Consider the following 22,419-nt stretch of genomic DNA (forward strand, 5'->3'; position numbering starts at 1 on the left):
ATGAATTAGTTTTCAGTATTATTTTCCACTAATTTAACTTTGAATGAGAGAAAAGAGCCAAATATCAAATGATTTCCCACTGAGTGCAGTGTGGAGTACAAGCAGGTTGAAATTTTACTGCCGAGCACAGAGAAAGCACTTACCCTGTTCACACTATATACCCACTTAAAGTCCAGACACAGTCTCGTTGAGTAACAAAGATATCTTTCCAGGCCTCCATGAGAACACAAAACTTTTGGCAGATTTGGACATACCCTCTTTCCTTTTAATCACCATTTTGTCATTCTGTTTATATTTGAGAAACTCGAAGATGAGTATGAGATCATTTTCATTAAGATTTCTTTTTTAAAGCAAATTTCTTGCCTGGGTCTGAATGGATTCTTCCAATTCTTTCGGAGACAACCATCTGTTTTTACTGGCAGCCTGGTAGACAGTGAAGCAGTCTCCCAGCACTAGTAGCCCCATCAGCCAGCACTGATGTTCTGACCTTGGTAGACCTGTGCACTCAGGATGGCAGGAATCCACTTCTAGGCTGGGCAGTGCTCTCTGCCTTGGGACCTGTCTGCTGACTGGTAGCAGTTGACTTAAGAGTTAAACAAGAAAAACCTACCAGCCTGGAAGAACCAGATAGAGAATCTGTCTTTAATGCTCTTTACATGTCAACAGGGAGGAATGAGATGTCTGTTGTGTCTTATCATGAACTTTATGTTAGAGGAAGATTTTGTTCCATAGCAAGGACCTGCCTTTCCTTTGACACTTGTAGAGCAGTAGAAGTTGGCTGTTGCTAGTGCTGTTGCTGTTGTGACCACAGTGCTCAGAAAGGTCTAATACTGAGTGTGGGAACCTTGTTTTGCCCTTGTACTGCTCTGGTATGGCACATCTTTGCACTGTGCACACTAAGAGCTAGTGAGTGTAGGAACAGTTTATGCAACTGCCTGCTGATGCATAGCAGGGGACACCTTTGCTTCTCGGCTGGCTCCAGCTGCACGGGGATGCAAAGGAATTTCCTCATCCTCCATCTGCTGTTTAGCAAAGTTCACAAAAACCTGTGTGAGGAAAGCAGAAAATGTTACCATCTCATCAGCTAAGATGAGTTAGTGGAATGTCTCTGTACATTTGCATCCTCTTGGCCTCCCTGCGGAGAAGAGACAGAAAGGGGAGTCCATAGACATGAACTGAACCGGGATCTGTATAAAAGTGCATGACAGAGACATATAAACATTTAACTGTACATCACAGTATCTCTGATACAACACAGTCCAAATCTCTTATTTAAAATAAAACATTATTCTCAGCTCAGCAAGTCTCATTCTGAATAACTGACCTTGCTCAGACTGCTGCTCCTGAAGAAATGGGTTGTGTAAATTCTGTCATCTGGGAAATGCTGTCTTACCAGCTTTCAAATAGCACCTATTTACACAGGGAATTAGTTATAGATTTCACATCTGATCCATACTCCTTGATGAGAGGTCTGGGAATTTTGCCTGAGAAAGAGGTGCAAGATAACTCTCTGCTCTGAAAAGTTGGATCCTTCAGTTGTTTGGATACATCCCCATTGCGTTGCCTAGTTCTCACCAGACAGGCTTTCTCATGGATGCTTTATTTTTTACTCACCTGATCTAAAGTCGTTTGAGACACGGAATATTCTTCAATATGCAAATTTTCCTTATTGGAGATTATTAACCGAAAAATCCTAGCCAGAGAAGAGGAGCAAATCTGATACTGCAGCATGTTGTAGTGTTTCTCTCTCTGTAAACTCCCTGGGAAGTTCATGCGTATGAATCGCTCAGCAGGAGTAGGATCTGGAGGCAGTCCAGACTTTGGAGCTTTGATTTTCAGAGTGACAATGTAGCCATCTCCAAACCTAGGAAGCACATGTGGAGTTCAGAGTTGAATGAAGAGATGGCTTCAGTAAGGAAATTAATTTTCTGCAGCTATGAAAACACTAACAGTATCTGAAAGATAATGTGTAAGATCTAGCTTTGTAGGAAACCCTGTATTTGCCCTACAGAAGTACTCTGTAGCTTAACAGATTTGAAACGAGATCTGCTCTAATTATCTAGGATACCACAGAGCTGAACCCAGAAACGGATCTGTTTAAACAACAGCTCTTCAGATTGGATTGCTGTAGAACGGTACATGTCACATACACTAAGTTTTCCCATTTAAAAACACTATAAAAAATTCTACTTACTTGTATTTCAGCTGCTGAATTGTGCCCAGGCATTTGAAGGTACCTTCCACCATGATGGCTAAACGAGTACAGAGGGCTTCACATTCTTCCATACTTTCAAGACAGAGGATAATATTTAAGATAAAAAACAGCAGATGAACTTCAGCTACTCTGGAATTCTGAATTCTGACTCTTTTTACCTGTGTGATGTTAGAACCACAGCTCGCCCATCCCTGAGCACACTGACAATAGAGTCCCACAGGAGGCGCCGGGACTGGGGGTCCATTCCAGTAGTTGGTTCGTCCTGTAAGGGAAACATTAAGACAATCAGAGTCAGAGAAGCAGATAAGAAAAAGAAAATCTATTTAGAATCAGGGAACTGTGTGTTTGGGCTTTAGCATAGAGCCGCTTCCCTACTGAAATCTGTGCCTTGAGAAAGCACATGCATCTTGAGAAGCATATGAGTGAATGTACTTCTTGGCCCAAAGCAGTAAAGGAACAAGTACAAGATACTGCGGGTAAGAATATAATGCTGTCTGTATAGGGTACAGCTACAGGGAAGGGAATGCAGTGGCCGTTAGGACAAAGACAATCCCCAGTCTAGCGTCTTAGATATAAAAAATGTAAGCATTATAAAAACATTTGGGTCCCAAAATAGAAATAAATGGAAAGAGCCTCATGCAGTAGCAGTTACATCAAACCGTGTCATGTTTGGTTTACATGTTTTGATGGACATTAGAGATGTACGTCAATATACTGGAGAAACAAAGAAAAGAATATTATAACATTAGCTTTAAGACAGAGAGGGACACTTTGAATAAAATCTCCCTTTTCTCACTCTCGTAAGAGGAAAGTAAGTTCTCACCAAGTAACCTTCTTACCTACATAAATATATAGGACACATTTCTCAACTCAAGAAGTTGGTGAGGTCACCCTGATTTACAGCAGCTAGGATCTGGTCCTGCATAAATCAGTTAACCTAGCTAGTAGCAAAATTTTTAAAAATTCTTGGGAGAAAAAAAAAATCATTCAACATTTTGTCTTAAGGAATTATGAGAAAACATTTCATCTGGCTGTTGACTACATACAGGCAAAATACTTGTAAAGGCGTATTAAACAGCACAAGGCAATAGCATATTAAAATGTTTCCTTTTAGTCTACAAATTAAGGTGGTACCGTATAATCTAAATACAGAATTTCCGTAGTAAATGCATTTAGAATTTCCCTTGAGATATGTCATTGTGTGCTGGCTTATGTTATTTGATGAGAAATACATTTCAGCATTTGTATAGTTTAGTCTAAATTTGTACCATTTATTCCAAAGATATTAAAGGCTGCAAAAGAGTAGCTATCTTCCTCTGCTCTGCTGGTTAAAGCAGCAAGGTACATGCTGTAAGCTCATCTTTTACAGGAGTGGTTATACTCTGACAAGAAAAGACAGACTGAAACCAAACATGCATTTAAATTCAGATTTTTCTGGATTATAGATTTGATCTGAAACCATTTTTTGTTGGAGATCTTTCTTTCATAATCACTTGGGGTCCATTGGAAACCTAGTTTTCCATTCCATGAAATATCCCTGAAATTTAAAGAACTCAAAATTACATTGAAGTAGATGTAAGTTGAGGGCAGAAAGGAGCTTGCAAGGACTATCATAAACATCCTTGTACCTCTTTAGCATGTAGTGTTATGTTACATTGAACTATCGCAGAGTGATGTTACCATGGTGCTTACTAGCAAGACAAGTGGTGGGCAGCCTATCAGCGCAATGGCAGTGGAGAGCTTGCGCTTGTTGCCGCCGCTGTAGGTACCAGCCAGGTGGTCTGCATACATAGGAAGTCCCAGCTTCTGGATGCCCCATTCAGCAACCTATGAGAAAAACGGTCTTTTCACACAGCTGTTAATACGTAACAGACAGGATTGCTGATACATCCCTCTTCGGGCAGAGACATGGCAATCCCCTGGGTTTTAGCACATTCACTTTAGAATTGGAGCAGCAGAGTCTGAAACACTTATGATGATGATGACAGTTCTAACTACTTGAAAGCCATAAAGCAGCCTCAGCTGCTGACTTTCTATCTGAGCAAGATCTTGAATTATTTTCTTCTAGAATCCTTATGTTTTCTTTCTTAAACATAAAACCCTTAAAGACAATAACAAAACAGCAACCAGTGCAGTTATGAGTCATAGCAATTGCACCTTTAGCCTTCCACAGTTGGTGCCAAAGCTTTGCAAGTATCGCTAATGCCTAAGAAACTGCGTTTGATAGCACAGTCTTGTACTCAATTGTCCAAACAACAGGAACCACTCCCGGAAATTAAACACACAGAATGGCAAGCCCAGTTTGGAAATTCTGGCCCTTGGCATGTTATGAAACCAGTTAATCATCCCACATATTACCTGTAACTATGTATAAGTCAAAAGGCAGAATGCGTTACCCTCTTGATTTCCTCTGCTGGAACTCCCCGCAGGCGTGCATATAAGTAGAGATGTTCTCGTCCTGTGAGCAGGTCATCAATAGCATCAAACTGAGGGCAGTATCCCATGTTTTGATGGACATTAGAAATGTGGGTCAATATACTGGTGAAACAAATAAAATAATCTTAGTTCTATAATACTAGCTTTAAGATAGATGGACAGTTTGAATAAAATCTTTGTTTTCTGGGGCAACCAGTATTGTAAGAGGAGAATTAGTTCTTCCTGAAACAACATCCTACTAAAATATATTCCTCTCTAAGTCAGCTCAGCTCTGGTTAAGAGCCCATTTCCCCTCACCCATTTTCCTATTTAAGTATAGGCCGACTTAATGAGAAGTTCTTTGAACAGACACTCCGATTTTATTTTTTGCAAATGGTGTTTATTTCTATAAGAAAAAAATCCCAGTTTAACCTCAGAGTCTGGTCACTGGGAACAGAGAGGCAAGACATAGAGCTAACACTTCATTTGCAGTTGTAGGAGGAGTAGTACAGAATCACAGGATGGCTGAGGTTGGAAGGGGCTTCTGGAGGTGAACTTGTCCACCCACCCTGCTCAAGCAGGGTCACCTAGAGCAGGTTGCCCAGGACCATATCTTGGCAACAAAATAGTAATTGTTCAAATCACATGAATGGACAAATAATCCAATCCCAACTACACCTAACAAACCAAGACAGACAAGCTGGAACTGAACTAACATAAGCGAGTAACAGTTCACACTGTATTAACTTATGACGTTATGCCAGCATTGTGTAAGCAAAGATGCTAGAAGCAGCCAGAGAAAAGTCTCAAAGCTCAGATCAAAGTACCCCGTTGGACTGTTTATCTTATGTTTGCAAGCTCTTGCCATTAGATCCAATTGCCTTGTCCCACTCTTAGCATTGCTAGAACTTATATCCACAGATTTTACAACAAAGTGTTACAAGAATAAAATACAAGTGTGTGTTAGCTGTGGTCTCTCTCAGTGCCAGGAAACCGGGAAAGAGCTGCTGGGTCATCGAGACTATGATCTGGGCAGTTCTAGTCAGTAAATCCTCTCTCGCAGTGGTTTCTTTAAAGGTTCTTCCCTATTGCCAGCCACTACAGCATCTCCAGATGTCACATCAGTATCTCCAGTCAGCATTTTGAATGTTGTTGTTTTGCCAGCGCCATTCACTCCCAGAAGACCAAAGCACTAAATTACAAAATTTATCACGTTCTTTAGTATTTCCAACTTGCAAATCAGCAGGGGCATGAAATCTGAACTGATCCATGGAATGGAATGTTGTGTTATTGAACAACCTACCTCTCCGGGACGAACGCCAACACAGAGTCTGTCCACTGCAGGTTTGTGCCTACCTGCATAAATCTAAATTGACAGAAAAAGAAAAAAAAAAGAAAAATTCTATTTCAAGATATCTACAGCAAAAAAAACTTCTGATTTTTTTAGTTTAATGCTATTGAGATGAGGCAACTTTAGAACCAAGACAGGAATAAGAGAAAACATTAAAAAGAAAGAGTAAGCATTCTCCAAAGTCAGACATTTATTTACATTAAAAAAACTTGTAATGACCCCCCAAAATACCAAATTTTCTGCATGCAGTCTTTCATTTCATATCTTTAGGACTAGGAGACAGACCTGATGCTTTGCTGGAACAAAGTATGTCATTCAAACTAAAGTGGAACAATACAGCAAGACAGTCTGGAGAGTGATACTCCAGTTGCTGAGATCCCAGCAATGTGTGTAATCTTTGTATTTCTGTAGCTCAAGCTTGCATGCATTCTGATAGCATAACTCAGGTGCCTTGAATGTCTGGAAACAAGATAAATTAGCAGTAACTATAGCCCTCAATGTGAAAGCAACCAAATGGTAAACCTGAGACTGAAACTCACTTTTGAAAAAACCAGCATTCTAGGAGAAAAGACTAGTAGTAGACATGGACATTCAATAGATAACAGTCATGTCAGGTGATGTGAGGTAAAAAAACCCCCAAACCTTAATCAGGGAGGATTGCACTGTCCCTGCTGGACTTCCCTGAGGTTTATCAAAGCAAATAGCCTTGACTTCTAAAATGTTTGTTATTTTCTAAGGCTCAAGGTTGATTTGAAAACAATACCATCTGAATCCACAGCTGGAATACGTTCTGAGAGAATAAATTTATACTGGAGTGATTTCTTTCATTCTTCTCAAAATATTACCTTGGTCAGTTCTTGTAATTCTAAGATATTTGTTTTGTTCCCTCCATTTATAATTCTGTTTCTTTCTTCTGCAACGTCCTCATCTTCACCAGTAACAGGTGACATGGCAGTCTCGGCAAACCTAAAAAACCCCAAGAAACTAACTGCAGAAACAATGTGCTACCCTGGGTGCACTTAGAATAACAGCGTGAAACAATGGCTAATCAATTCCAAAAATGCGACTGGTGGAAGCAGTGGGATTGAAACTTCACAGTGTGACATTGGCTGGAGCATTGAGGCATTCTTTTTCTTGGGAGAATCCGTGACCTGTGACAGTTATCTCACATACTAAAACCAAAGGAAATGGCTTGCTTAGAAGAGCCTGGCTTGTCAGTCACTGATAGGACATCCCCTGCCTCTCAGCCACAGCTTTCACTATTTGTCTGCTCTTCAGTAGCTAGTGATAGTCCTTCTACAGATCTTTTGAGTAGACCTCCTGTAAGATAATACGTTTGTAAGTGTACCAGTTAGTACTCTTGGTGGCAACCTTGAACAGGAGTGAATGGCCCACCACACCTAGAAGACAGCAGCTTTCTTTGAGATAGAGGTACGTTTGTAAAGCAGAGAGGGGAAGCTTGTGCAGTGTCCAGGCTGCAACTTTCCTGTGCCACAGACTAGAATTCCTGCCTTGGGATGTCAGGCTAGTACGTCATGTCAGTACTTACAACGCTATAAACTTCCTAAGTAACTATATAATCTCCCTATTACAGTGTCTTAATTGAAAAAAATTACATTAAAGCAATATTAAATACTAAATTTTAAATCAAATATTAAATTTCTTTAATAATATATTCTTAAATCCTGTTAAGATAATACATATTTGTATAAGCTTTCTTGAACTAGGATATCAACAAATTAAGATGAAAACAGGTAAGTAAACACAAGGAAAAAAGCTGACAAATTCAGAGAAAAAGAAACAGAAAAAGAGGGACACAGAGAATAACAAAGATGCTCACCCTGTTATTAAAGCAACATTAATACAAACTTTTGGACATACCATCTCATGGATGAAAAACGGTGCTGCATAAGGAGATTCAGAATGAAGAATGCAACCCCTTGAACAGCCATGGCAACCAGGTTCTTCCCAACAAAGTCCCACTGAAACGGATTGGAAACATGCTCCTCACCTTGAAGAAAAATCACCAAAAGCAAGGTGAAATACGGCTGAAAAAACCCACAATGCTCCTCAGAACAAAAGGCATAATCATAATGGTTTAGGGTGAAAATCTGTGCTTTATTTGATCGTGATCAGGCAATGTCTTAATTTTTCAGTGTCTTATAAAAAGTCTTAAGAAAACATATTCCAAGCTCAGCTGCTGCATGGGAGTAAAAATGAATATAAGCTCTCTGAATATGCACTAATTTGGATATCGTAACATGAAATTTGCATTGATTATGTGAAAGACATATTTGCTGAATAAAACCAGATGATTTCTGGTTTTCTGAGCCTATATGACTCTTCTTGTAATAAGATGTCTGATATCAAAGACAGCCATACTCTAAGAGAATGTGCAGGAAAACAGCCAGTTTCAGCGTTAAAATGAGGGCTGTTGAAGCATGCAGATGAAATGAAATAATACATCCTCTTGTAATGATCTAAGGAATTCAGAACAAATGACAAGAAGAGCCCAGAGTCTGGCACTGAACAAAAGGGTTCTTTTCGAATACAGACTACTGATTGGACTGTAGAGTTCTGGCAGCTATATCAGAAGCTGTGCCTCTTTCAGGGAGGTTGAACTTTCATACTCCTCATCTACCTGATGATGTGAAAGGAAAGAATTTTAGGAACAGCTACTAATTTTCCAAGATAACACTTCCAACCATCTCATCCAAGGTCAGGACATGTGACACTAACAAAACCTCTGCTGCCTTTTGGCTTTACTTACCAAATCTGGCATATACTTCAGTAACAGCTTGGTTCACGGCCAAGTCAATGAGTCCACGGCCCAGGCAAAAATGTGGGAAGACAATCAGCACATTTTTCAATGTTTTATTAAACTTCAGCAAAGACTGTAAGAAACAGAAACAGTGTAATAAGCAATTGAAACCAGACTTCTTTAAGAAAACATAGTAACAGGACTGAAAAGTTCTTTGTCACGTCAGAGAAACTGCACGTTCTGCTTCCTTACAACAGAGAATTTATCAAGTTATAACCAAAGCATTTGCAACCTAAAATGCAGCAGAGCAGAATGCTGGCATACATTGCATCAGACAAGGTACTTGTGAAAAACTGTCAATGGGGACAAAAATTAATCTTTGTAATGAAGTATTTCTCTGTGTAGCTGAGGTAATAAGTAACTCTGGCATTAGCTACTATAAACAGCAACTGTGAGCAACAAGAAAGAGTGGTATTTTTCTGTCATAACATCTTTATTTATAGCTGGAACACTTCCATAATCAGGACTGCCACAATATTGAAAAGTCCCAGTGTCTGGGCATAATGACACAGCAGACTTCAGTGCAATGTGGACATGCCCAAAACAGTGGCAGTGACAGTCTAGCTGCACCAACACTGAGTCCAAGGAAGGGCCATTTTCCCTCTTGAGACACGGTGTCTACAACAGAGACAGGTAACGATACCGACCTGCTGTCCCGCAGACAACGGCACTAGATTGAACCCCATGCTATCAAGAGGCATGGCTGAGAATGCAGGAACCCCAGGGGCAGAAAGTATTGTCAAATTGGCCCTTGACACCATGAACTTAACCAAGATCCATTTCTCCTTCCTGGCAGCCAACAATACTTGCACAGCACATGGCGTGTCCTGGTTTAATATAAAACCAGTTGGATTGACATATGAAACACATATGACACAAACCAGTTAAGGTGTTCCTCCCCCTGCACACCGCTGCACCTCATTGGCTGTGGAGCTCCTTGGCAGGATGATGTCTCTTTAAGAAACTGTGTACAAAGAGCGACAGACCTGGAGCCCTTGCAGTTTGTTGCCCTGCCCTTGCTGGAAACTTCCGTACAGCTGCAGCAGCTGCTCTATGGCTGCAGCTGTGAGGGCTGTGGTTGCTGCTGTACGGAGGATGGGGCTCTTGCTGTCTGCTGCTCTCTGGGATGATCCTGCTCCTGCTCGCTCCTGCCTGCCAGCCAGTACCTCTTGCTGCTGCTCGGGCTGCCACTGTTCACCCCAGAGCTGTCCTGCTGTGGCTGCTGCAGTTAACTGCTGTGACTGCAGGCTCCACTGTCACTGCTGCTGCCCCGGCCCCTACTCGAGGCTACCTGCCGTGGCCAGTGACTGGTAGTTTGCCCACGGTTTAATCCTCACCACGCCAGATTCCCAAACCTTGTATATGTTTGTTAATACCTTGTTGTTGTTTACTGTTCACATAATATTTTTCTGTCGTTATTAAAATAGTTTTAGTTTCCAAAACTCAGCTAAGGCCTCTCCCACTCTTATCTTTCCCTTTGATCTCTCTCCTAACCCCTTCCTCCTTGTACAGAGAAGGGGCTGATCGGAGAGAGAGAATTTGTCCCATGGTTTGGCCCTGCCTCAGCCAAACCGGTGACATGGTGTTTGAAAATGTACTATCAGTAATAATAGCTAATTTGGTTGCTGTCAGGTGAGAAAGGGTGTCAATCTCAGTGGCCAGAGTATCGCCAACTGTAAAGGTGGTAACAGAAGTGCATACAAGCTAACAGTTTTATAAACTGATTTCTTAGCCTAAGAATTGTTTTCTGTCTATTCTTGTAATTTTTGTCATCTTCCTGGGGGTGTTATACCGTTTTGGGGCAATTCTCAAAATGCGGCTATAAGCAGAACATCTCTAACACCGTAACTAGAAGGAGTAAGTATCTTTCCTTACTTAGTGGAGGCCCCATGATTTTCTGCCATCTACATGTTCTTGTACAACCAAAGCTGCTGGGGCAAGCACAAACTGCCATGTCCCCTCCTCTGCAACTGTGAAAGTGCACTGAAGTTTGCTCATAGGGATGAAAAACACTCAGTGGCATTCCTTGTGTGTGTGGCCCAAGATATCAATTGCCCTGAGTCACTTCTCCGGGTTATTTTGCTCACTCGTCCCTGCAGTTAACTCAGCAAGTTCCTCACTCATTTACTGCCAGAAAAAATGGCAAGGTAGAGAGACAGTTACTGTTAGAGATGGTTATGCTTGGACACCCTTTACACAGCTCTTTAAAAGCTGGTGTCAACAAAAACATTACTTACCGGGTTATTTTCAAATAACTCCAGGATGAATGTAATGGCACTGCTGTTGATCCCCACAAAGAGATTAATACAAGACAATGCAACATAAGCAGTGCTAGGGACACTGAAGAAATTAGAAGCAGGGTACATCATGGGAATTACTGCCCATCTGCAGGCAAAAGAGAGAAAAACTATGATAACAGCTTCCCAGTATTCTCATGTCAGTTGGCCTAATGAAAACACAGAGCTGAGCTTTCTCCCCTCCCAAATGTAATGGAATGGTGAAACCAACCAGAGATACCACTACAGTATTTTTTCCCTGGTTACTAGATTAGAAGTTTTTTCTGCTTAGTCTTTTTTTGTTTTTTTCCTGTTAAAATGCAGGGCAATAGAAAGAGCTAAAATTGAGAAATTATGTTGCAAAAACTCCTTTACAGCTTGTGGCCAGATAGACTGTATATATGCTGGAGCAGGGGCAGAATCCAGTTCCAACCTGTATAGTACACACACAGTTTTAGTATTTAAATCAAAAACATAAAATAATTTCCATGCAAAATACAGGGCCCCACATGCAGGAATAACCTTGAACACTCACCCGTACAGAAGCAGCAAGGCAACAAGCACAGGGAGATTAGTTGGAGAAGTGTATGCTTTTTTGTTGAATCCAGCGAATATAACCACAACCATCGCAGCACTCAGTGCATAATTCACCTGCCACATCACAGGATGAAGATCAGTGTGTAAGACCTGAGAAGGTCTGCAAACATACCCAGATCCTACATATTATTCCAAAAGGATTTTTGTATTGAGGAACACCAGAATTTATGAGCTAGACTAATCACAATCAAGCATTTGGATCAACAGGTCCCTGGCAGCACTCAACAATTTTCTGAGACATCTCTTATCAGACTGTTCATCAGAAATGCAACATACACTCTTGTTTCTTAGATTATGGACTGGCAGCCAATTATCATGGTCCTGCTGGCAGAAAGTGACCGTGGGTATGCAAGAGAAGTGCAGTTTCTGTTGATGGAAAAGCTGTATGAGGAAGGTTACTTGAGCCACATTCCTGGGAGGAGTGAGTATGCTTGGCCACTGCTATTCCCAGTTTCTCCCTTCCTCTTAGTAGGGCTGGTCTACTGCAATGCGCAGAGCTCGCTGTGCAGAAGGGAACGTTAGCATTTCACGGAGCTGCTAACACCAGTTTACATCTTTGCATCACGCTGCCATGGGTCACGGCCAAACAGAACTCCTGTTAAGGAAGCTGCTGGGAGCCCAAGGACAGGAACACGGAGACCTGCTTCTTCAGCCTCATTTACTAAATTAATGCTTTGGTTTACCTCATCCTGAAAGAATACCTTCCAAAGCCTGAACAATTTTTGGCTTTTTGAGGATTTAATTTTTTTTCTTTTTAATTTTTTCAATTCCATGTTCATGCTTTCTTATTGCATAAGCCCTTGGCTCCTCTTCGTTGAGATGGCATGCTAGAAAACAAGCCCCTTGCTGTCCCATCAATAAGACAAAGAATTTGCCACTTTAAGACAAAGTGGCCTGAGGAGTGATGGGAGTATAGCTGAGCCCTGTCTAACCAAACCTGAGCCTGTGGTCTGAATCTTGATTCAGTGACCTAACCAAATAAATCTATGTCATTTTAGACACCCTAGAGTATTTTGTCTGGCCTCCAGCTACTGTTCCAGCAGGTTTAGGTTTCTTGAGTATCTTGAAACACATTACGGTTCTTCTAGAGGGCAGGAGTGATTAGTGTCAGGTAGCTGGGCCTTCCCCTGCTATAGTAAGTTGTGTTTTATTGTACAGTCAGTTGTAAGGACTGGAAACTCTGAAGATCACAAATTTCAGCTTCATCAGTTCAATAATGAGTTGTGCACTTGACTTAATTTCTACATCTGTTATTAGGTAGGAGGTCAGATCCTCAACATGCCCTCTGAGAAACACAGAGATGAATACCTTGCAATGCTCAGAATCACCTTCACTCAATTAGTCGCCAGTTCATGCAAACCCCGGAATAATTGCAGGCTATGAAATCAGACCAGCAGTTACTCACCATGTCCCACATGAAGTTAGTTAGCCAGTAGATCACAGGGCTCACGCCACTGACAAACTGTAGATGCTTGGCTTTTGTTACACGTTCTTGAATCAGGTATAAAACAAAACTGGCTGGTATAAAGGACATGGCAAAAATCACACAGATGGCAACAACAGCATCCACTGAAGTGGTCAGCCTAAAACAGAGCACAAAAAGTGACTGTAAGCAAGGGAATGGATGCAACACAACACTACATTAGCATTTGGGGAATCTGGAGAGAACTTTAAGGGCTAGAAGTAGCAATGTTACTTTGGAAGTAGAATATTTACAATTTAAAAATGTGCTAGTGTATTTTCCCAAGTCGTGTTGAGGACTGTAGTTAACAAATACGCACGACGGTGGCACCATTCCCTGATTTTTGACTTGTCTTCATTCTCTGGAACAGTTCGACTCCTATATATATATACACATATCTCAGTTTGACAGACTTCCCTGCATGGTGCGCCTCAAACTAGACATTAAGGCACAATAGTGGAAATGCTCTGGGAGCTGGGAAAAGAGGGACTCAGAGAGGAAAGCTGCAGACAGCGAGAGGAAGCATAGCTCTTGCCTCTGTGCTAAGGCAGAAGTTTTCAGTTTCACTGAATTCTGAATTTAATAGGACATATGAGTGGGAAGTCCTGACTTCTTAGGGTTGTCTTTTCAAGAAACCATGGCTTTTAGACTCTGGAATACACCACCCCTACCAGATGCCATTGAAAAATCTACCTGTGTGCTGACGTTGGCACCAAGACAGGGGTTGTCGACTACTGCCTACCTGTAGTCAGTTAGGGACAATCTCTGATTCTTTTTTTGATTATGATCGTCGTGTTATTTCATAAGTAGATCTATTGCATTTGGAGCATGAACAAAGACTTCAGAATCTTTGTGCTTGGGAATTGACAGAAGAATGTAATCATGTATAACCAATGGTAATAGCTCCTACGTGAGACGAGAATGAACTCTTATAGGAATATAATGAAACAGAAAAGAATAGCTTGTGTATCTAATTCTTCATTAGAATGAAACTTCATGGAAAGGCCTCCACGCTCTGTCACTTGAACTATTTCTCCTCAGAGCGTGCATAAGCTGGAGGTGGTAAGCTGCCGGGAGCGAGAGGGGTAAAAACCAGCAGCAGAGGACAGGCAGACTTACACAGTGACTTCAGAGAGTTGCTCCTTAGTGAGGTTCAGAGGATGGTTTACAGCAGTGATCCCATATTCCTCAGGGGCTTGGCCAGTCCGCAGGTTAGCTCTAAGGATCGCATTATTGGCTACATTAAGGAAACTAACCATAGCATGCCAGCCTTTATTGTTAAACCACACCTAAAAGAATCAGAAAGCACAGATTAATTTAAGAAGCTGATAACCCTGAGTTGTAGGAGAAAACTTGGCTGCCTTTTATCTACTTTGGTGGGCATTGTCATCAGGGAAGAATCCAGCATTGGGATTCATAGCTTCTAGCCACAGTCCAGCAGGAGGAGCTCCATACCATGCTCTTAGAAGTGCTGAACAACCACTGTCAAAGAGTTTTACAGAAGCACATTTAAAATTAAGCAGAATGTGTCCTTTGCAGAAGTTTTTAGGACAGCAAGAAGCACTAAGAACACAGTTATAAAAATCTCAGATTAGAAGTAACTTTTCACTAACACTGTATCCCATATTATTCATAACGAGTACAGTATTTCAGCTCTTCTTGCATCTCAGAATGCTGGTAGAAATATTCTCATAATTCAAAGTCTATATCAAGGAAGACTGAGTGAGCAGTCTACTTCCCCCAAATACCTTAATATTATCTTCAGTTTCCATGTATTTAAGGAAATTAGAGATTTCTTTAGCAGCAGCCAGTGAAGTTTTTCCCTAAAATAAAAAAGAAAAGGCTAAAGATCAGCTGTATAGGTGAAACCCCGTGCTGCATGTTTTCAGCTTTGTAACAAGTCTTTAGTAAGAAGACAGAAAAAAAAAATCTTGCTTACTCCTGTCACATTCATCATTTGGCCAAGATCACGTAAAAAATTGACAACTTGATCTCCAGAAACATGAAGGACTGGAAGCCTTCCTCCTATAGAAATTCCTCCATATCTAACAGAGAGAACAGTATCATCGGTCACTTGTGCCACAGACACAAAACTCTGTACATTGATGGAAATACTAAAAATCTACTTAATATAAGTTTCATTTCTATACATCATATAATTAATGTATAACAATCTCCACTCTTTCTAACAACTTGAATTAGGTCTTTATAGGGCTTTCAAATAATAGAAGTTCCATCAGTTTCTGAGGGGTTCATGCCAGGATCCTGATATCCTTAGATAGAAGATTTGGAGAAAACAGTTATTTCTACAGTGCAAAAAAATCTTTAAATCGAGATAATTGACATGTAATCATTTGGACAGAGTGGAGGACTGAGGACAGCCAGGATCTCAGATAAAATTCCAGTTGCCCTCAGAGGAGCAAGTATTCATCAATGCTAGCACCAGCCAATACTACTGCATGGGATCAACGATGGTCTAATCCCACAGAAAATAATGTTTGCACATGAACAAGCAGATATTCCATGAAAGAAGCCAGTCATCACCTTTGAAGTGAATTCCTTCTGCTGATGAAAAACTAACTAAATATGTTTTTCAGGCTAATCAGTCATCTTCCTAAGCTTAGTATCTGCAGTGTAGACATCACACTGGAGTTAGCTGATGCCTCCACATAAATGTGGAGCACTGGTAGAATCTGCACACGTTCAGAGCAGGGATGAGGAGGTGCAGTTACTACTTCTGTATTTGATAGGCTGGTGCCTAGGTTTCATCTTACTCAGGTCCTTTTTTTTTGAGGATTCATATTTTTCAGATGCACTTTGAAAGAGCAGTGTCAGACCACTGGCACAGTGTAGCACAGTATTTTATTGTAACTCTCCATCACTCAGATCCCATTAGTCCGACTCTTGTAGATAATAAAACTGTGATAGTTCCATTGTGTGCCTCCGGCCTTCATCCTTTCTGTGGGTAGTCCAAAAATGTTAACCCCTCGTTTTATAAAACTCTTGCTGACCCCCAGCCTATTTCACACCGAAGATATCTCTTTGTTCTCTGCTATCTGCCAAAATTCCCCTTGTCCATTCAGAGAAACATTGTGAGGCTCCACAGATAAACAGAAATTCATTGTTCCTTTATTTACCAGCATAATCTGAGAATTGCTTTCTTACCTTTGCTCATTGACCCAGTATTTGCTCTTCAAGCTGAAACATACAAAGAGAATCCTGTGTCTTAATACACTGAACCAAAGTCAATGGTATCATCAGTCTTAAATGGAAATTAAAGGTGAATTCCTGTGCTTTGCAGATCTGCAGTTTCCCTTAGACAGCTTTTTTTTTTTCTCTTCCCCAACCCCCCTTTTTTTTCTTTCATTTATTGAAAAATTTTTTAATTGTTGCTGATTACTCTGAGTTGTGGGATTGTCAGAACTTTTGGTACTCCCTGCAGTGTGTTTCTGGGGTTTTTTGTTGTCTGACATGATTCCTCTCCAGCTCATAGAGATAAGCAAGATTTCTAAAGTGACACATACTGGCTCTATCCTAAATCCATAAAGAAAGTCTCTGAAGAAGTTATGACATGTGCTAAGAGGAATCAGTTGAAAGCAGCCAGCTCATAGCTAATATAATGGTAATTTCAAGAACTCTGCTGGGAACTGAAAACATAGCAAGGCCTGAATCAGAAATAATAAGCCATGGACACTGCACAGCTAATCACCACGCCCAACAAACTCTAGGGCAAGCTGAGGAGCTGTAGGATAGGTGTATCTGTGTAACATTGTCCTTTGGCTCTTCAGCACTTCTGGAAAACAAGTGATAATTAATTCAGGCAGATGGTCATGCTGATGTGGCTACAGACTAGACTCTGCAAGGCAAGTTCACCATGCTGTGCAGAAGCACCAGTCTGCTCACCATTGACACAATTCCCATTAACCTGGCATTCCATCAATATTGAAACTTAGCGCTGTCTGTAAAGGAGTACCCAGTTACACAAATAGGTATAATTAAAATAATTTAATTCCCCTATTCTTACATCAAGAATATGGACATGATGCTCAAGTCTACACAATACTGTGGCAAATCAGGTGCTAAATGAGAATTTCATTTGAATTCATGAGAATGGCCAGGTACAAAATACCACATGTGAAAAACAAAGAGAGATTCATCCCTACCTCCCTTTTATCAAAGTGGGATATGTTTTCACCAGAAAATCTGAAATATTTCTATGGGTCAGATCTTGAAGAATTTCTGTGCTGTGCTGCACTCTCTGGAAAGAAAAGAAAACCTAATCAATCACAGCAAACTTTACAGTCTCTAAAGCTATTAAGTAAGTGATTGTCAGGAAAATAAGCAAAAGTGGCTTTGGTTCAGAGGAATTGCTCAGTTTCATAGTATCACTGAGGGGGGGTCATTCACTTTCTAGCCAAAATATCCTTACTTTACTAAGATTTCAGAAGAAATAATAAAATCACAGAAGTTTACAATACCTGACACAAAAGAGTTTCACTTCACTCAAACTTGGCCCAAATTATTTGCAACAAAGGCCAGGGTTGCTCAAGGCATTTTCTTCACTGTGAAAATGGGAAGCTTTTCAAATAAATTGAGGTCCCAATGAAGATAAGGTAGTTTTCTATGATTTAGCAAGTTTATATGAAAACTTCACCTTCACTAGCAGATTAAATACTTCGAATGAAGATTTTTTTTTTTTTGGTAATGAAAATAATGCCACACAACGCCTTTGTGAGTCTTTTGCAAGTACAGGGTTGCTGTGAAATGCAAGACATCAGACTTGCTGAGTTCACCCCAAGGTAGAATATATGTTATGAGGTCCGTGGGCATTTTCAGAGGACAAAGCTTGCAACCTGGAACAACCGAGCAACAACCTAGAAAGTAAGCCTAATGAACTTCCCGGAAGTTCCCACTTTTGTCCACAGAGAGGCAGTACTGGATGAGACTCAGAAGATGCATTACAGATGTTTAGTTGATTCTAGACAGGAGCCAAGGAAGACTGGCAGCGCCCTCATAGTGCCTTCATTAAATGAGCTGACTATGCTTAGACATACTTCACAAGTATTTACATACTGTTGCTTCTCTGGAGACTCAAATTTGAACTGTTTCCTCCTGACGAGTTACACAAAATTATCATATCCTGCAAAATTATCAGGATAATACGATAATTATATGATATTATAACAAACACTTCTCCCTTAAAGGACTAGAATCCCCACAAACAAAGAAAAAAAAATTAATTTTGCATCCAGCTTGGATTTGAAGTTTTAGAATAAATTTCCCTCTCAAATACCCCAGCATGCAATTAGCAAAATTAATCTTTGGCTGTCCAGTGGGCATGGATTACTTGGAAATCATAAATAACTTGGGATGCTGTGAATAAGTTCAGAATATAACCTCTTTATTAATTCATGGTTTTGTTTCATAGATAGGAATTCTACAGATATTTGAAACATCTTTGCTTTGTTGTTTTGTGGACAGTGATAGAGAAAATAAAGCAAGCGGAACCAGTATTTTTAAGAGATTGCGTCATGGATTTGGATTCAGAAATTGATTAAGCTCGTGACATTAGTCATTATTTATTTTATTTATTTTAGTCATTTTGCTAGTGTGTGGAGACTGGCAAATGTGAATACTGAAGTTCAAGGGTGTGCATGGTGAAACAAAAAGAGTGAGCTATTACTCAGAGTAGCTGCAGTTCTGCTTCCTTTAACTTACTAGAAAAACATCTAGAAACTGTCAGCACTAACAGGCTATTATTTTTCTTTGCTCTTCAAAAGAACAAGCACATTTTATAAAGGGCACTACTAAGATTATTCACTGACAGGAACAGGTGGGAATGTAGCTCTTCCCTCTTCTCCATAGAGCATCAGTGGTTATTAAATTACTCATCTTCACGCACGTACATACAGACATTCGTTTTGCTAGCTTAGAACTTTCTTTCTAGAAATGGAACCGAAAAACATGTAAAAAAATAATTCTTTGGGGTTGACTCAATATTAATTTTTCCGTTTTTAATGAGATGACCCCATTCCATGGTTTTCAAAATCTTGACAATTTTTCTTCCTTTCTTCTTTCTCCCTCCTTTCCTTCCCTTCTTTAAAGACAGGCGATATTCTAAACAGAATTGTTCTTTGAGGCAAAAGAAAACATTTTAAAAATTATTTCATACATTGTTAAAATGTTTTGATTTTCTTCTATATGTAAAGTTTGCAATTTGTATGAAAATAGTAATCAAATTTCATGTAAATGGGCAAGATTTCCCCGATACCTCTGAAATTTATTTCAAAATTGCAGCAATTTTTGCTTCTGTAAAAAAATGCACTCAATTCTTCCATGTATATTGTCACGGCAAGGTACCTACAGACTAATCCCTTTCCCAGAACTCGCCATGAAACTTTTCTACAAAATGTATGGCATAAGGACACAACCTGTGGCGGCGGGAGGCCTCCTGCGCCTGCAGGGCATTCCGGCAACATAGTGAGTTTCTTGTGAGTGCTGCACTTGCAGGAAGGTGAGGGATTTTCAGGGCTCCACTTTTGGCTTAGCAGGAGGCTGCTTAGGTTAGGATAGACAGCAGGTGTGTTCCAAGCAGTTGGCATATTACTGCATGGGTAGCCCCTGTGTAAAGAAACAGACTCTTTCAGCTGTGCAAAGACACAGCTCATGGGAGCTTGCAAATACACAAAATCCCAACGCAAACATTCTCCTCTCAGCTCTTATCCTGCGAGTTATGAATAACAAGAACATTTCAGAGTACTTGGTAAACATGAACAAATACAATCTCTCCCCGCATCTTTGCCAACTTTACTGCCTTCAGCTTGCAGATAGGACACTGAAGGAACAAGGACACTGTGCTTGATTCGTTAGTACACACGAAATCTGCAGTGGACATGTATCTTTGTGAAGAAACTACCCTTTTCTTTGCAGTGTATTTTCTCTTTCATGCAGTGTATTTTCTCTCTTTTTAAAGTTTCCTCTTTGTTTTTGCTGTACGAGGCAGAGGAGAGGAAGGGGAGGAGAGAGGAAAGGACAGCCAAAGAATCAAGCTGCTGGTTGCCATGACTGGCAGAGAGGCAGGAGAAAAGGAACAAACGGCCAAGCATAGCATGCCAGTGACAAACATCTCTAGAGCAGGACTCACAGGCAAGGTAAGTGGGTAGGACAACAAATGTTAAAGCAAGAGCTCTACTAATACTGTCCTCACTTCAGAGTGAGAATAGCTTCAAATCATTGTGAAGTGGCACTAGGGCAGTCTCTATCTGAGCAATTGCTGAATTCCTTCCAAACACACCTGTGGGAACAGGAGGACCCCGTGGAGATCTGGGTCTGAGCCCAGTGGCCTACTGACATAAATTTCAAGATTGTTCAATTGTCAATACAAGGCTGCATGAGCTGGTTTCCAGCTAGTCATTGAGCCCTGTCAATCATTCTTTATCCAGTGGCATAGTTGTCTTGCTGTTTGTTACTTTTGACCAGATATTAGATATTATTGCCAACAATACACCCGAAGCACTGGCTCTAGTGAAAACTCATGCCAAGTAATTCTTGTTTCACTACTCAAGTTACACTAGTAATAACCTGCTAGATTTTTATTCAGGAAAGATTAGCTGGCAACTTACAGAAGAGGCTGATTCTTCATGCAGCGATTTCCAAATCCTGGTTTATTCAAGAAAGCGTTGGTGAGGGAGACCATCTGCTCGCTGCCAGGACGCTCATTGCTAGGGGAACAAGACAGGACTTTCTCTGTACATTTTTTTTGAACTATTGCACTGGAATACACATAGCAACTGGTGAAGGACAGCCATATGGCAGAACCAAATACTCCCCGCCAAATACTGATCATCCAATTATTTTATTTATTTATGCAAAACCCCAGAACCTCCCAAGATCGCTAACAGGCTAAAGCAGTGGTCCTTTTCTCCTAATATTAAAGCATGACTTCTGACATAGTCCTATAGCAGTATTCTCCAAAAATTCTTGAATACACATTTCTACCCTCTCAGCCCTGTCACACCCAGTAATCAGAAGATGAAAAACATATTCCACTTCAAAGTTTCCTCTGCATTGCACATGTTTTGACTTGGTGCAAGTTCAGATTTGGAATATGTGTAATTGAAGGTGAAGCAAGCGTTCAGGAGAGCACAGAGGAATCGTGCAGTGACCTGGAAAGAACAGATCTGAAGCTTCTATGAAAAATGAAAGGAGACAAAGTGCTAGTAGACAAAAAAACCCATCAGTCCCAGGCAAATGACATTGTGTGTGGAGAAACTGCTGAGAAGCAGTATTGATAAAACATGAGTCCCTCTTTCATCTTGTTTCTATAACTTTGCCCAAATACTGTACTAACTATAAATAAATGTACCACAGGTCAGCAGATAGGCTTAAATCTCATTGTTCTTTAAGATTATGAATATAGGAGTAGTTCAATGGCATATCAAACCCAACCAGGTTTCTTACCGTCCTGGATCTCTTGTTAGGCAGGGTATATAAGTGTTGAGGTCATGAATTCAGGTAGGAAGAGGAGAGTACCAAAGATAGCAAAATATTTGAAGGACTGTTGGTTAGACACACTAGTAACTGTATTCTCCACTTGCAACAATTTCATGACTTTTTAAATCTGCTGATTCGAGTGGAGTTAATCCTTTTTTACACAACAAAGATGAGAAAATCCCAGTAGGACAGGGCCTCATGATCCTAAATGCTAGGGAGAAAAGGGCGTATATATGACAGATGTACTTTAAATCAGTGATTCCTTTTACCTGAAGAAGGTGAACTGTTGTCCATAGATCCAAGGGTGCAAGGTTAAGGCAGGATATTCTCCAAAGGGAGGAATAATGACTGTAAGTATTAAAGACAGCAACACAAAACTAGCAGGAAGAACAATCTGCAGGGAATACGAAAACATGACACTAGGTTATTAGATGTACGTTGCAGAGTGACACTGTACATACCTCATAATATTTATAAACAAAGAAGGGATACCAGGAGCACACAGATCAGATCTGGTTTAGCTCTTGAACACTGACAATTTAATTTCCAATGCTTCCAGTTAAGATTCTGGTTGTTGCAGAACTGTATTATGTTAAAAATACAATGCTGGGCTAGTAGTGATTGAATCATGAACTTGGTACCAGTGATAGACTCTAGGCATAGTGAAATAGAATAAGAGGTAGAAGAATTGGAATTTTAATTAGAACAGTTAGGAACACTGATATCCATTTGCAACACCACTGCTGCTTTGCATGGAGACATTGCTAGGAAAGACGGCTTTGAGAATGT

At 40.4% G+C, this 22,419-nt stretch overlaps 1 protein-coding gene across 1 annotated transcript in view; it reads right to left on the bottom strand.

The window, feature by feature from the left end:
• Positions 1-914: 914 nt before the first annotated feature.
• The window catches only part of ABCA4 (ATP-binding cassette, sub-family A (ABC1), member 4), a 71,711-nt gene continuing 50,206 nt past the window's right edge, over positions 915-22,419 (bottom strand). Inside the window, exons 27-48 of the mRNA XM_010132601.1 lie at positions 21,900-22,024; positions 20,760-20,858; positions 19,569-19,758; positions 17,301-17,395; positions 16,303-16,335; positions 15,077-15,182; positions 14,886-14,960; positions 14,257-14,426; positions 13,081-13,258; positions 11,614-11,729; positions 11,040-11,187; positions 8,752-8,875; positions 7,863-7,992; positions 6,827-6,947; positions 5,934-5,996; positions 5,719-5,822; positions 4,612-4,756; positions 3,908-4,042; positions 2,374-2,477; positions 2,195-2,287; positions 1,615-1,864; positions 915-1,046 (exon numbers count right to left, since the gene is read on the bottom strand). Of these exons, the coding sequence (XP_010130903.1) occupies positions 924-1,046; positions 1,615-1,864; positions 2,195-2,287; positions 2,374-2,477; positions 3,908-4,042; positions 4,612-4,756; positions 5,719-5,822; positions 5,934-5,996; positions 6,827-6,947; positions 7,863-7,992; positions 8,752-8,875; positions 11,040-11,187; positions 11,614-11,729; positions 13,081-13,258; positions 14,257-14,426; positions 14,886-14,960; positions 15,077-15,182; positions 16,303-16,335; positions 17,301-17,395; positions 19,569-19,758; positions 20,760-20,858; positions 21,900-22,024 (2,727 nt within the window). The 3' untranslated portion in view covers positions 915-923. The remainder of the gene's footprint in view (positions 1,047-1,614; positions 1,865-2,194; positions 2,288-2,373; positions 2,478-3,907; positions 4,043-4,611; positions 4,757-5,718; positions 5,823-5,933; positions 5,997-6,826; positions 6,948-7,862; positions 7,993-8,751; positions 8,876-11,039; positions 11,188-11,613; positions 11,730-13,080; positions 13,259-14,256; positions 14,427-14,885; positions 14,961-15,076; positions 15,183-16,302; positions 16,336-17,300; positions 17,396-19,568; positions 19,759-20,759; positions 20,859-21,899; positions 22,025-22,419) is intronic.

Source organism: Buceros rhinoceros, unplaced genomic scaffold (assembly GCF_000710305.1).
Source record: "Buceros rhinoceros silvestris isolate BGI_N320 unplaced genomic scaffold, ASM71030v1 scaffold11020, whole genome shotgun sequence".
Classification (NCBI taxonomy): domain Eukaryota; kingdom Metazoa; phylum Chordata; class Aves; order Bucerotiformes; family Bucerotidae; genus Buceros; species Buceros rhinoceros.